The sequence below is a fragment of the Perca fluviatilis genome, chromosome 1 (assembly GCF_010015445.1).
Source record: "Perca fluviatilis chromosome 1, GENO_Pfluv_1.0, whole genome shotgun sequence".
Classification (NCBI taxonomy): Eukaryota; Metazoa; Chordata; class Actinopteri; order Perciformes; family Percidae; genus Perca; species Perca fluviatilis.
The window spans coordinates 37,806,782-37,821,509 of NC_053112.1; the positions used below are offsets into that span (position 1 = coordinate 37,806,782).

At 44.3% G+C, this 14,728-nt stretch overlaps 1 protein-coding gene across 2 annotated transcripts in view; it reads right to left on the reverse strand.

Annotated features, from left to right (window-relative positions):
- Positions 1 to 14,728, reverse strand: part of LOC120569053 (endonuclease V-like) — a 140,198-nt gene that overhangs the window by 85,143 nt on the left and 40,327 nt on the right. For both annotated transcript variants that reach the window (XM_039816875.1, XM_039816883.1), the window contains 2 exons: positions 5,371 to 5,410; positions 3,588 to 3,700 (listed from right to left, as the gene is read on the reverse strand). In XM_039816875.1, the coding sequence (XP_039672809.1) occupies positions 3,588 to 3,700; positions 5,371 to 5,410 (153 nt within the window). The remainder of the gene's footprint in view (positions 1 to 3,587; positions 3,701 to 5,370; positions 5,411 to 14,728) is intronic.

Sequence of the window (14,728 nt, forward strand, 5' to 3'; positions counted from 1 at the left end):
ACAAGAGTTATCTCGAGACACTTTACAGATAGAGTTGGTCTAGACCACACTCCATGAATTCCAAAAGCCCAACAATTACAGTAATTCCCTCAAGAGCAAGCATTAGCAGTGGCTGTTGCGACAGTGGCGAGGAAAAACTCCCTTTTAGGAAGAAACCTCAGAAGACCCAGACTCTTGATAGGTGGTGTCTGACGGGGCCGGTTGGGGGTGTGATGAACAGTGGCAAATAATAGTCACATTAAAGATAATGGAACAGTGACTTCGAAGGTCATTGTGGAAGTTCATGTCATAGCAGGGCACATTGTGTCATACTGAGTAGTGCAGTCTCCAATACCGGATCCTGACTACTCTGTGTGTATGAACATCACAGCAGGGCGTTGCGGGATGTAACGTGGCGCTGCAGAGCATGGGTGGATGCGGCGGACGCAGCAGGACGTGGCCGGGAATTTTAGGGAATCGCAGAAACATAAGGACTCCGGGGAGTAAACTCCCCAGAGCTAGGTTAGTAACAAGCATTTCTGGGACAGGATGCATACAAAAGGAAATAAGTGAAAACAGTCTAGAATTATAATAGCATAACTAAGAGAGGCAGGTTATCTTAGAGAGAGGTGCCGGATCGGGCTTGAACTCTCCCCTGCCGGATCAGGCTGTACTGGCCTGCCTCCCTCTACTCTCGCTATATTATCGATTATATGATGCAGGTTGGCCAGGTTAGGCGGACACTGCAACTCCTCACTCCTTAACTATAAGCTTTATCAAAGAGGAGGGTTTTCAGTTTACTTTTCAATGTGGTGATGGTGTCTGCCCCTCGAACCCAGATTGGGAGCTGGTTCCACAGGAGTGGAGCCTGATAGCTGAAGGCTCTGGCCCCCAATCTCTAGGAACCACAAGTAGCTCTGCATTCTGGGAGCGTAGTGCTCTACTGGGACAATAAGGTACTAAGAGCTCTTCTAGGTATGATGGTGCTTGACCATTTAGAAAGGGAAGGTTAGATATAGGTCTATAGTTGGCTAAGACTTCAGGATCGTGTTCTGTGTATATAAATATGGGTATGCGTAAGATACATTTCACCTGCTAATTACATGTACATGTATGACAAATAAAGCTTTCTTTCTGGAAGTGTTATATCTTCACATTAATACCTTCTGTGCTCCTGACACACACACACACACACACACACACACACACACACACACACACACACACACACACACACACACACACACACACACACACACACACACACCTTTGCTCCCGATGCTTGCACATTTAATTACAGAAACTGAGAGAAAGTTCTCTCTCTCTGTAACCTTCAGAAACACTCTGACTGCATGTTGGTTTCTGAAAACTGTGCTGGCAGGGTTTCTGGAAACTCTTTCTAATTGAGTACGGCAGCATATTGCTTGTCAGTGGTACGTGGCGGTGTGTGTGCAGATCCGGTAATGGCTAATCTTGTTTCATACGGGCTCATTTTCTGAAATGTGGTATGGAGCCTGATATGGTGTGTGTTTCACAGTCTACTTTACAGCTAATTTCCTACCAAGCGCTCAGACGCCAACGCTGGTGTTGACCTGAGGAGTCTCATCTCTGTGCCGTGCCTGTAGACAAATTAGTCGGAGCCCCAAAGAGTGAAAATTACGTCAATATGAACGGGGAGAGGATTCTAAAATTTCATGAACAACAACTGATCCAAAAGGTGATAGTCCAAAAATGCAGCATGGGCGTGTAGTGCCGATGCTGCCCCATAGCTAAAACGAACATTTCCAAACTACTAGGATTAATATCAGTAGATACGTGTGCCTGCATCCTTGAAAATAACTTTGTTCTGTGGAATCAAAGAGGTCCAATTTTTCCCTACGGCAGAGATGAACCGACACTTTCTGACGCCCAAGCCACTAACAGTAATTGAGGGAGATGGATACACTCCTACAGAGAATTGAATTAGTATGTTACACTACTACACCAAGACCGCTGGGGTTAGGAGCATAGAGTCTGTTTGCCGGCTAATTGATTTAGCAATGGATGAGATGGTTGCTAGAGCCCTCCATGCTGGTTCCCTTGGAAACCTTTCAATAGCACTTGTCATCAGCATTACAGGAAATGCCCGTCACTGCTCTTCTACGGATCGACGTCATCTACAAGGAATTTGCATAACGATTTTTTTCCTCAGGGAAAGCACATGAGGTCAATTATCATCACGGTCACCTCAGAGCCAAAACAGGGTTCAAGCTCCTTCTATGACTAGTTCCTCTCGCCTCAAGATACCATTTTAAACTATTTTCCATTTACTGCTCATCAGGCAGATTTAACTTTGACTTGTTTTCATTCTTTCCTCAACAGGTCACTGAGGCACCAGACTGAAACAAAGTGAACATTTGCATATTAATGATATGTGGTTTCTGCTGTCCCACAGGTACACTTCATTGACCAATAGGCATTTGTTCCAGCTTGATTTGTATTCAAAAAGTCACAGGCCTCCTTGTGCATTAGCTACACAACGGGGCCTTGGCTTGTAATAAAAGTCACACTGTCAAAACAGCGTAGACACACACACACACACACACACACACACACCAACACACACGTACACACTTGCATGCACTTCTGAATAGACATGTAGGTGTGAGTTCACATGCACATTCAAAAGTAATTGAGGATTCTGCTCTTGGCTTTGTCCCTCTGACATTTCTTTGCTTATTTTAGAAAGTAGCGAGCAATAAACAGAAGAAAGTGATTGCACTTTGATAACAACAAATTCATCCATTGACTCGTCACAGTTGGCAGCTCTTTTTACAGAAACAGCATTTGTACACGGCAAGAAGGAACACAATGTATGATGTAGGTCAGAGATCATCAACAGGGGGTCCAGGACCCCTAGGGGGTTCTCAGAGTTACTGCAGGGGGGCTGCCAAGTTATTGTTAATTTAAAAATGTTTCCAAATTTAAAATGTCTAAACATGAATCCAACATATCAGAAAATATAAATGAGCCTATTTGGCTACTTGTTGCTTAGACCAGCGGTTCCCAAAGTGGGGTCCAGGGACCTCCAGGGGCCCGGGACCTGTAGAGGTTCCTCAGAGGGCCACCAAATTATTGTTTTATTAAAACTTAAAATGTCTTAACATGAACCCAACATATTATTAGCAAATATAATTCAGCCTATTACTGAAAAGAAACACATTAATGATAGGCTTACTGGCCTATAGGTAAGGTAGTCATCCACAGATACAGTTCATCCTAAGGATTCACTGTGCCACATGTATGTTTAACATTAAAACATAACTTGCCAACAATTCTTATTTTAATAGCTTAGTATTATGCACTAAAAATGTATGTAAAAAGGCTTTAGGCCGCCCTACAAGATATTGTAGGCCCAGTTTTATATGCAAATTAATTTTATACAATATATGTAGTAGGGGGTCCCTGCTCCCTCTCTCTTTCAGTTAAGGTGTCCTTGGCTTAAAAAATGTTGAAGACCCCTGATGGAGCTTTTTTACATTGATGAGCAACAGAGTGACAAAGCTCTACAGCAGACGTACAACTTTGTCAAGTGTGGAAGAAAGCTATGAGTTCCAGTCGAGTCTCACCTTTGACTGGTGTTCTTCACTCTTGTATACGCCCTGCACCTGCAGCAGGTTCTTGGCCACGCCCACACACGGCAGCCCGGACAGCACTCCGAGATGACACGCCAGGCCGAACTCTGCGTGGTCCAAACAGGGACAAAATCTAAGTTCAGAGCAACCGGAGTTGCCCTTGACACAATATTAATGACTTTGTGTGATACAACTAATAAATGTATTATTAAATGTATAAATATTTTATGGTTGCATGATGACAGCCTGTGACAAAGTAGGTGAGATTCCCTGCACTCACCACTTGTCCCTTGTGCGTGTCTATATAATAACGTGTCCACATTTGATTTACACATTGCTCTAGTTAATTTCATATTGTATTCATTTGCCATAATGTTTACCATTGCTTTTGTGTAACATTTCAGCACTTACTATCCCGAGTTTCTTAGTGTTAGAACTGTTACATTTTTACATTGAGGTCTGGTCTGCTTTAAAGCAAATACACTGTAAAACTGCTGCCAGGACACCTCGAACTGCAAACGAGGTCGGTTATGACTCGTTCTATTCTGAATTTTTTAAGCCTCTGAACACCACCACAGGTGATTTCAATTATTCTGGCTGATTAGGCCTGAGCTGAGGTTGAAGGTTGGGCCAGAGAGAGGAAGTGATCCGTTGCTGTTGTTGCTATTTTCGGGATTCTGATTGGCTAACGTGGGCTTGAGCTTCTCGTTACACTGCCACCTACAGGTTTGGCATGCTCTTGACGGGATGGACGGCATATATATACACGGGTAGGTGTAAACCAACACTTTTCTGAAAACTGACAGGTGTGCACAATGTCATTTTTGAAAACGGAGAGGTTGAAATGTCCGTTTATGAAAAGAGCCGGCCACGTGTAAACGTAGCATCATATTTGAAAAACTTCCCTCTGCCCGAGAAAAGTGATTTAAAAAACGTGTGATGTCGCCACAATAATAAAGTCTCTGGACCAGCGGGAGAAACACTACTGGGCTCATTCAGTGGGCCGCATATCACGGAAGTAAACTTAGAAACTTTTTAGCCGTATGCACCAGGCGAGCAACTCCATTGAACTGAATTGGCGCAATTTCGGGATCCAGTTAACCTATGTTTCCTACTCACCTTTCCTTTATTCCTCTGTCTGGTCCACCATTTAGGAATGTTTGGGGAGGAGCTGCCGAGTATTTCCTGTGTATTTAATGGTGTTAATGATGTCATCACTGACATCATTGGACTGAACCAACAGATGGTTTGTGTGTGTGTGTGTGTGTGTGTGTGTGTGTGTGTGTGTGTGTGTGTGTGTGTGTGTGTGTGTGTGTGTGTGTGTGTGTGTGTGTGTGTGTGTGTGGAGAGATATTTAATGTGTTTGATGCAAAAGAAGTTTAATTGGGGTCCGTTAATAATAAGAGCACAAAGTGTGTCTATCTCTGTGGAGATTCTTATGTGAGAAATGTTGTGGCCCACCACCGGGAGATAGTGGCATATTGCTGCTCAGGAGAAAGAAAGAAATGTTTGATCGTATGGAGTATAGACGAGAAGCCGTGCTGCAAGTTTTGATACTTTTTTTATTTTAAACTTTGTAATTTGTACGTGTATTTGGCCACACCGTAAATAAATATGCACTTGTTGGAATTCAACGAATCTGCTTTCCTCTTCTATCTTTTTTTTAACCTCTGGCTACACGACATAGCCTAACACACAAATCAAATCAATCAATCAAAAAGAAGGCCCGAACAGCACAAACTCATTCCCTGGGTCAGTAGGGACCAGCTTGACTTACCTCTGTAGTGGAAGAGACCATTCCCATCGACAAACACCACCTGTTGAGAGGGCACACACAGCACATACACAACTGAAATGAATTTACCTATAATACAACACAAAGCTATAGCTGTTGTCTGTTCATATTTAAAACATGCTAAATAGTGAGTACAATGTGTATTTCTTAAAGGGGTGATAGAATGATAGAATGATTATATAGGGTATTTTACAATGTTCCTTAAGGTCTCCTAATAGGGTATGTAACATTGGTTGGGCTGAAAATTGCCCGAATGCTATTTTATTAGGTCCTTAAAGCGCCCATATTATGCTCATTTTCAGGTTCATAACTGTATTTTAAGGTTGTACCAGAATAGGTTTACATGTGGTGTGTCTCAAATCGCGCACTTCTGTACTTATACTAACTATTTGAGTACACTCAAAATTTAACTCGTCGAAGTGTGGTAAATGCAGTGCACTACAAGTACCCGGATGGTGCACTCATAACGGTGAAAAAGTTGAGTGTGGATCGATGGACACTTTCCACACTCAACTGTCGCCATCTTGGCTACGTAGCGGAAGGGGCGGAGCTAACAAAAGGGAAAAAACTTTCGATAATGGCGGCCGAATACGCGACAGCGAGACCCAAATGTAAGTTCAACATTAGTCTTTTTGCTATACCTGTTTAACATATACGCAACCTGTTTATGTATGTGTGGTGAATTTTGCAGTCAGTGATGATTTTTTTACCGCGAATTATAACCGTTTATTTGCATCGTAATTTCCGCGTGCTATCAAGCTAGGTGTTTGCTAACCTTAGCTAGCTAACAGCGGCGAAGTTACTGGTACTTCTAGCTATACTCTTTGGTTTAACCACTGGCAAATAAGTTATAACCTAGCTAACGTTACATGTGTTGTGGTATACGGTTCTTTGTTTTAAACTATCGTCCTCACTGTAGACGATTTTAGCGTTAGATGTGTGATCTGGTAAATATACATTAAGCTGCCAACGTTAGTAGTAATGTTACAGTACGTTAATGTATGCTATGTTATATCGTATTAACAGAGCTGTTTCTGTCCTGATCTGACTTATATAATCGTTAGGGACACGGACAATGCTGCAACAACTTGAGGGAAGTCCTCCTCTGCTGGAAGGAGAACGACCTGGGGGAGGAGAGTGAGGATTTCCCTGCTGGTCTTGTGGACAGCACTGTGCACTGTCAGGGTGCAAAGGCTCTGGCTAAACCACGATCAGATGTACCGCTGGCCGCGCCAAAAGAGGAAGACAAGGGCCTCGTGGACGGGTCCCACGCGCGTGCGAGGATGTACCGTTAAAGGATCCCCCTGGAGAGTCTGAAGTCCACCCTCGTATCATTTTCCCATCAAAATACAGGGCCAGGCAATGAATAGAACAATAGGATCTATTTAAATGTGTATTGTGTGGCCTCTGCTTTTACTCTTGTATTTTCACTGTAATTAATAGCTATTGCGTAATAACCACCCTTTATATAAACATATATGACTATTTTCTATGTTAACGTTATATGTCAGTTGGACACCATTTTAATTGCTCCAATTTTGCTAAATAACTCAAAATGGCCATTTGTGGTTATTTTTTTTTTTTTACAATGAATTAAGAGCAGAAGCATGAATATCATCATACCTGGATGTTTACGGTTGCATAAAATAAAGTGCAAAAACAAGCAACAATAAAAACAATCATTCATTTTGATGAACAAGGCAGAAATGTATGGTGACAACAGGTGGTGGGAATGCTCTGCCCTGGGTATAATTCACAACTTCACAGAAGAAGAAGGAGGAGGACTGAGATGTTTTGATCGTCACTTCCTGTAAGTACAAAAGGCAGTGCGCGATTTGAGACAATACTCCCCCGTCAAATTTTACGCACTATGCAAGTAAGTACATAGTGTACGAAGTGCACTTCCCTTAGTGCACTTCGGGAAGTGCGCGATTTGAGACACGCTAATGGTTTCATTTTCAAAAAACACCATATTTTTGTTGTATTGCACAGCTCTCTCTCACTGCTGCAGATCCTCTTTTCACCTGGTTTCTGTTTTAGCTACAGAGTGAGACCTCTTTTCATCTTCTTCTTCACTACTATCTTTGATTGCACTCGCACATGCTCAGTAGCTCAGATGTAGATCATGTCAGCTAGCTAACTCTAGAGACAGTAAAAGAAAGGCTGTTTCTCCAACTTTGGTCAGTTACAAGGCAGGATTAGCTGGGAGACTTCTAAATGAGGGCACACATGTAAGCAGTTCTTTTGTAGGTTATGGTGAACGTGTGTGTTGTAGCAGTGCTTTGCTATTGAGAACGACGTAGCATGCTAGCGTTAGCATGCTAACGCTAGCGTTATGGTTACGGTTGTGGTTAGCCAGCTCATTTCGGACTGTGATGACTGTGATGAACAGCTCACTAGAAGACTGAAGGCAGGACACATTCAGAAACCGTATCTCACTCAAAACAGCATGGATGGATTTTTTTCAAGGTTTGTATGTGTGTGGAAGCACCAGAGACACAAAAGAACACCCCAAATCCCAGAAAAAGTGATTTTTTCATAATATGGGCACTTTAACTACCCTGTGAATATGGCTCTATTTGGAACAAGAGATTTTCTTCCAAATATGGTATGCTAATGAATATTCAGAATGAGCTACGCGCTGATTGGTTTGAGCAAACTACATAGAAACACATGGGAGACTCGACAGCAGGTCTCATATTTCAGACACTGCAAAGTTATACATTGTTTATCGGGCTATTTCCTTATTAAATTCACTTCTGAGACTTGTTTTAGCGAGAAATCAACTATATAAAGCTCAAATATGGGCCGTTTTACGAAACTTTATGGCCAATTGCAAATTTGGTAAGACTGTGTGTTGGAGTTCAGCGGCCGGTGCTGCCTGTGTTGCTGCCTCGCCGCCCGGCCTGCCTTCCTTCACAGACCCCGGCCTGCTATGAGGTACTTGGAGCTCCGTCACGGCAGCCCACAGCACTCCATACCCACGCAAAGTCACTGTTTTTTTGCGCTAATGGACAACCAAACGCTGCTGCCCTGACAGAGCTCCAGGGCCTGCAACTCCCCTCTTACTGCTAGCTAAATGGCCCGTGTATGTGAGCGAGAGCGCAGCCAGCAATCTCTTACCACAGTTCCAGTTAATCGTTTAATGTGTGTAATTATAATGTGTTGAGTTATTTAAACAAACGATTGGGGACATAAACGCTGCTTGTCCGCGAGTCTCATTGACTACGTTTACAAGCTGTCAATTTTCGGGTTATGGTCGGGTTAAGGTCACTATTCGGGTTTCTGAAACATTCGGAATAACCCGTTTACATGCGTGAGCAGAGAGAGTTACTCCTGTATACATGGCATTTGTAATCAATTGGCAATATCCCGATGTAAACGGTGACGCACGGTTAGCGTCTGGATGTACGGACAAACCCTGCTTCGCATAACTTTTCGGTGACCTTCTTCATAAATCTCACTATCTCGGTACTTTCTGCCGTCAACAAAAGACATTATATTCATGGTTTTCACCACACTAATGAAGAAATTGGTTTCCTCCTCACTCCAAAAGTGTGGTGCTTTGCTGCATCTCGCCATGTTTACCTCTACTTCTTGTTTACTTCCGGTATACTGCGCGCAGGTTTTCCGGCGCATACAAGAAGTTCCTCTACTCAAAAGACCAAGATTCCTTGCGAATAGAACATGCGCACAACACAAATCAATGTTCCTTTTGATGGGGATATGCCGATACGCGTTTACATGACCAAAATTTCGGGTTAGAAAAGGGGTAACCCAGGGATCATATACGGGTTTTTAAAAACCGGAATATGAGCATATTCGGGTTTTTGCCGGTGTTGTACATGGCCGTGCGCGACCGGGTTATTGCTAATATTCCGGTTTTGAACGGGTTATTGGCTGCATGTAAACGTAGTCATTGATGGAGCCTGCGGCTGGATGTAGCCCGTGATTTGTAGCTACAACGTAATTCGAGTATATTTACAGTTTGAATTTTGTAACGCCACGTATACAACATCTAGCCAAATGTCTTATAAAGCTAACAACGGTGTCTGATTTCAAGTTAATGAATATTTGTGAATTTCAGAGGAATTCTAAGAGGAGGCTGGCTAGGTGTCCGATTTCAAATTAATGAATATTTGTGAAGATTACGGCTTTCGTTAGCTGCAACTGTCTCTTCAATCCTAGCTACCTGTGTAGCTACAAATCACGGATAGTCAGCTTTATTTTCGGCGTAATTCGAGTATATTTACAGTTTGAATTTCGTCACGCCACGTATACAACATCTAGCTAAATGTTTTATAAAGATAACAACGGTGTCCGATTTCAAATTAATGAATATTTGTGAAGATTACGGCTTTCGTTAGCTGCAACTGTCCCTTCAATCCTAGCTACCTGTGTAGCTACAAATCACGGATAGTCAGCTTTATTTTCGGCGTAATTCGAGTATATTTACAGTTTGAATTTCGTCACGCCACGTATACAACATCTAGCTAAATGTCTTATAAAGCTAACAACGGTGTCTGATTTCAAGTTAATGAATATTTGTGAATTTCAGAGGAATTCTAAGAGGAGGCTGGCTAGCCGCAGGCTCTATCGATGAGACGGACAAGCAGCGTTTATTTCCCCAATCGTTTGTTTAAATAACTCAACACATTATAATTACACACATTAAAAGATTAACTGGAACTGTGGTAAGAGCTGTTACTCACACCTGGCATTAGGAAGAGGGGAACTGCAGGCCCCGGAGCTCTGTCAGAGCAGCGGCGTTTGGTTGTTCTTTAGCCCAACAGACGGTGACTTTGCGCGGGTATGGAGTGCTGTGGGCTGCCAGCCGTGACGGAGCTCCAAGTACCTCATAGCAGGCCGGGGTCTGTGAAGGAAGGCAGGCCAGGCAGCGAGGCAACAACACAGGCAGCACCGGCCTCTGAACTCCGACACACAGTTGGACAAAATTTGCAATTAGCCATGCATTTTCGTAAAGTGGTCCATATTTGAGCTTTAAATAGTTGATTTCTCGCATAAAAAAAAGTGAATTTTGTAATGGAATAGCAAAGATCTGCGCGACCTAGATTCAGAAGACTACCTGATCTCAGGTCAGTTGTGTAGCCTATGTAAATGTTGGGGCGTGACCGTTCTCTTAATACACCCATGGGCATGACAAAGTTACAGGTCTTGGGAGGTTGACGTCAACTTCCAGCTTTGTTGAGATTCGCCCGTTTTCAGCGGCAGTTTCAAAATATGATATTTTCATAGTAAAGGGGTGTCAATAGGATTTTGAGCTTCTATGTATGTCCTATTTACCCACCGAACTGTCGTTATTCAACTATGAGTTTTGCATTCTATCACCCCTTTAAGCTAGGAGTTCTGAGCTTTTCCAGGATTGTAGGTCTTTGTCTAGCAGACATTTTTGACATGCCATAGCAGTAAAAGCACAGGTGTAATCAATAATGTTAATCATAGCTGCTGAGTGGGGGGGTGCATCGTTAATGTTATTGGTTCCACCTGTGCTTTTCCTGATAGAAGTTCAAATGCCCACTGTGAAACTTATTCCTGCTTGTTTTAGCGCAATCCCGATGTACACACTCAGAGACTCAGAGACTGTGAGGAGCGTTCCTGCAAAGTCCGCAAGGGCTTAAAGTGCGTAACTTGTTTATGAACGTCCAATGCATTCAAGCCATTGCCAAATGAGTTGATACAAAGCTAATTAAAGGACAATTCCGGCGCAAAATTAACCTAGGGGTTAATAACATCTGTGTACCGAGTCGACTGTTCTCTGGGACATGTTTTCATGCTAATCGATTGTGTCTCTAGCTTTAAACAAGCTAGCACAAACCGGTGATTAGCTTATAATGCTAGTCTTCGGGGGAGAGGGTAAAGTAAAAAGAAATCACTATTTCACTAACAAGACTCAAAATAGCACCACACTTCCACGGTAGCATAATGAGGGTCCCTACTTGTAAACCGAGGCATTGAGAACTTTGTAAGTGTACAGACAGTTTATTAAAAAGATAGTTTAGAAAGACTGTACCATTCGCGTTTTCTAGGCAGGCGCCATCTTGGGAAAACAGTCATGACCAGTCGAACCACGAACGCTGTGTAACCAGTAACCAGTAACATAGCTCAAACACGGCGTTCGTCGTGCGCGGAATGCTTGTATCATGTGGATGCACAGACAGTGTTGTTGTCATTATTTAGAATTCCTCATGGGGGAGACAGAAACTACACACTATAGCTTTAAGGCAGTTCGACTATCAAATCTTCAATTGCATGACATGACATTTTGAGCCCTTTACACACACTTTGCCTGAGGGAATTACCCACAATTCTTAGCGTTGTAACGTTAAATACGAAAGCCCGGAAAGGGTAAAAAACAAATGACAGTAAACAGATATGTAAGGAGCAACCGCAACTACTTAATGATGCTGTTTTGACAACAAACAAAATAAATGAGTAAACTGAAGATTTGAAAATGACCCCTCATCCACTCTGTGAGGCAAGAGCCTGGAAGATGCTCGAATCAGTCGTCCCTTAAGTGCCTTGGCCATGCTGAAAGTAAAAAAAATAAAAAGGTTCCAAACCCAAACCATGTTTTGGTTTTGTCAAGGTAACGTGATATGTCCCAAAGTAATGTCCCATTCCTATTTATACCATTTCGAGCCCTTCCAGCCACTCGCACTCAAGCACTTACCAGGTGACGTCAATTTAGTCCCTGAGGGTTCGAGGCTTGTGTGTGTGTGTGTGTGTGTGTGTGTGTGTGTGTGTGTGTGTGTGTGTGTGTGTGTGTGTGTGTGTGTGTGTGTGTGTGTGTGTGTGTGTGGGGGGGGCTACCACTGTCTGATACAATAGGCTCGTTGGAGATGAGCCAGGTCTGTGCAGAATCAATCACTGGCGATTGCCGCCCAATGCATGCCGATTACATTTCTGTCCGACTTGCTCTGACGTCATGCACACGTGGGCAACGATGACCTCACAAGATCAAGGCGGTTGCAGTCTTGAGAGGCAGGCAGGCAGCGCAGTGGGGAACGCCTTTTTTTCTATGTCTTTACACACCAGAAACGTGTCTGACGCGGCGCTGCTGCTAGCCTTATCTGTACACATGTATGTTTCCTATTGATAAAATGAAATACCATGTTAAACATAAATATATACTGATCTGATTACAGCAAAGACAACGTCGGCAGTATTGATGGCAAAATAGGCTACAGGATATTTCGTTCTGTATTGACAGGTGCAATATTAGAAAATCAATAAATTTTTTTTATTACATTTATATCTGCATTTATATCAAAACCTAGAGACTTTCAGACATCAACATGTCATTTATCCATCCATCCATCTTCGTCCGCTTATCCGGTGTCGGGTCGCGGGGGGAGCAGCTCCAGCAGGGGACCCCAAACTTCCCTTTCCCGTGCCACATTAACCAGCTCCGACTGGGGGATCCCGAGGCGTTCCCAGGCCAGGTTGGAGATATAATCCCTCCCCCTAGTCCTGGGTCTTCCCCGAGGCCTCCTCCCAGCTGGACGTGCCTGGAACACCTCCCTAGGGAGGCGGCCAGGGGGCATCTTTACCAGATGCCAGAACCACCTCAACTGGCTCCTTTCGACGCGAAGGAGCAGCGGCTCTAGTCCGAGCTCCTCACGGATGACTGAGCTTCTCATCTCTAAGGGAGACGCCAGCCACCCTCCTGAGGAAACCCATTTCGGCCGCTTGTACCCTGGATCTCCTTCTTTCGGTCATGACCCAGCCTTCATGACCATAGGTGGGGTAGAAACGAAAACTGACCGGTAGATCGAGAGCTTTGCCTTCTGGCTCAGCTCTCTTTTCGTCACAACGGTGCGATAAATTGAATGTAATACCGCACCCGCTGCACCGATTCTCCGACCAATCTCCCACTCCATTGTCCCCTCACTCGCGAACAAAACCCCAAGGTACTTGAACTCCTTCACTTGGGGTAAGGACTCATTCCCTACCTGGAGTAGGCACTCCATCGGTTTCCTGCTGAGAACCATGGCCTCAGATTTAGAGGTGCTGATCCTCATCCCAGCCGCTTCGCACTCGGCTGCGAACCGATCCAGTGAGTGCTGAAGGTCACAGGCCGATGATGCCATCAGGACCACATTATCTGCAAAGAGCAGCGATGAGATCCCCAGCCCACCGAACTGCAACCCCTCCCCACCCCAACTATGCCTTGATATCCTGTCCATAAATATTACAAACAGGATTGGTGACAAAGCGCAGCCCTGGCGGAGGCCAACCCTCACCTGAAACAAGTCTGACTTACTGCCGAGAACCCGGACACAGCTCTCACTTTGGTCGTACAGAGATTGGATGGCCCTGAGAAGAGACCCCCTCAGAGTCCCATTTCTACCATGCACGTGTTTTCGGCGCGGCTCGAGCCGCCCCTGAGACGCGCGTCTCACGCAGGCAGTGTGGAAGCTATAACCTGTTAACATGAAAGCCAAAATATAAACGGACACGCCACGCAGCTGACACGCTCGCGCGACGCATCCAGTGTGTAACCGGCCTTAGAGACATTATCCTAGGTGCCCAGATAGCTCAGGTGGTAGAGCGGGCGCCCATATATAGAGGTTTACTCCTCGACGCAGCGGGCCCGGGTTTGACGCCGACCTGCGGCCCTTTGCTGCATCTCATTCCCCCCTCTCTCTCCCCTTTCATCTTCAGATGTCCTATTCAAATAAAGGCTGAAAATGTCCAAAAATAATCTTAGAGACATTATCCTCACACTGACATAACTCTTCCTGCCCACCACAGTGATGAATTCTCGAAGCCAAAGGTGACTCTGCAGACATATTTTGAAGACTCCCGTCAAAGGTTGCAGATTAAGGGAGCGTGACTGCATCTGTCCAGGGATAAATGTCAGTAGAAGTCTCATTGTGTGTGTGTGTGTGTGTGTGTGTATGTGTGTGTGTGCGTGCGTGCGCGGTGACAGAGTGAGAGAAAGCGAGGGTGTGGGCTGCGACAAACAGAAGTGAGGTGAAGATGAATTAAAGGCTTCCTTTATGAGGAACAGTGAGAGAAGGAGAAAAGAGCTTTGTCACTAGCAGATAGTCCAGCTAGCTGTCTGGATTTACCCTGCAGAGATCTGAGGAGCAGTTAACCATAGTCCTCACAAATCCACCGGAGGTTAGAACGCCAACACAAAGGAAGAGGAGGGTAACGAGACATCCGGCTGAAATGAGGGACATCCGGTGGAATTTCCAGCGGCACCTGAACAATCCCGGAAATGAAAGGTCGTCAATATAGACCACTCCGGCTATAATGCTATAATACAGTCGGTAAGCACACATTTTAACGTTTCTGTTTGTGTTCAGGTTAA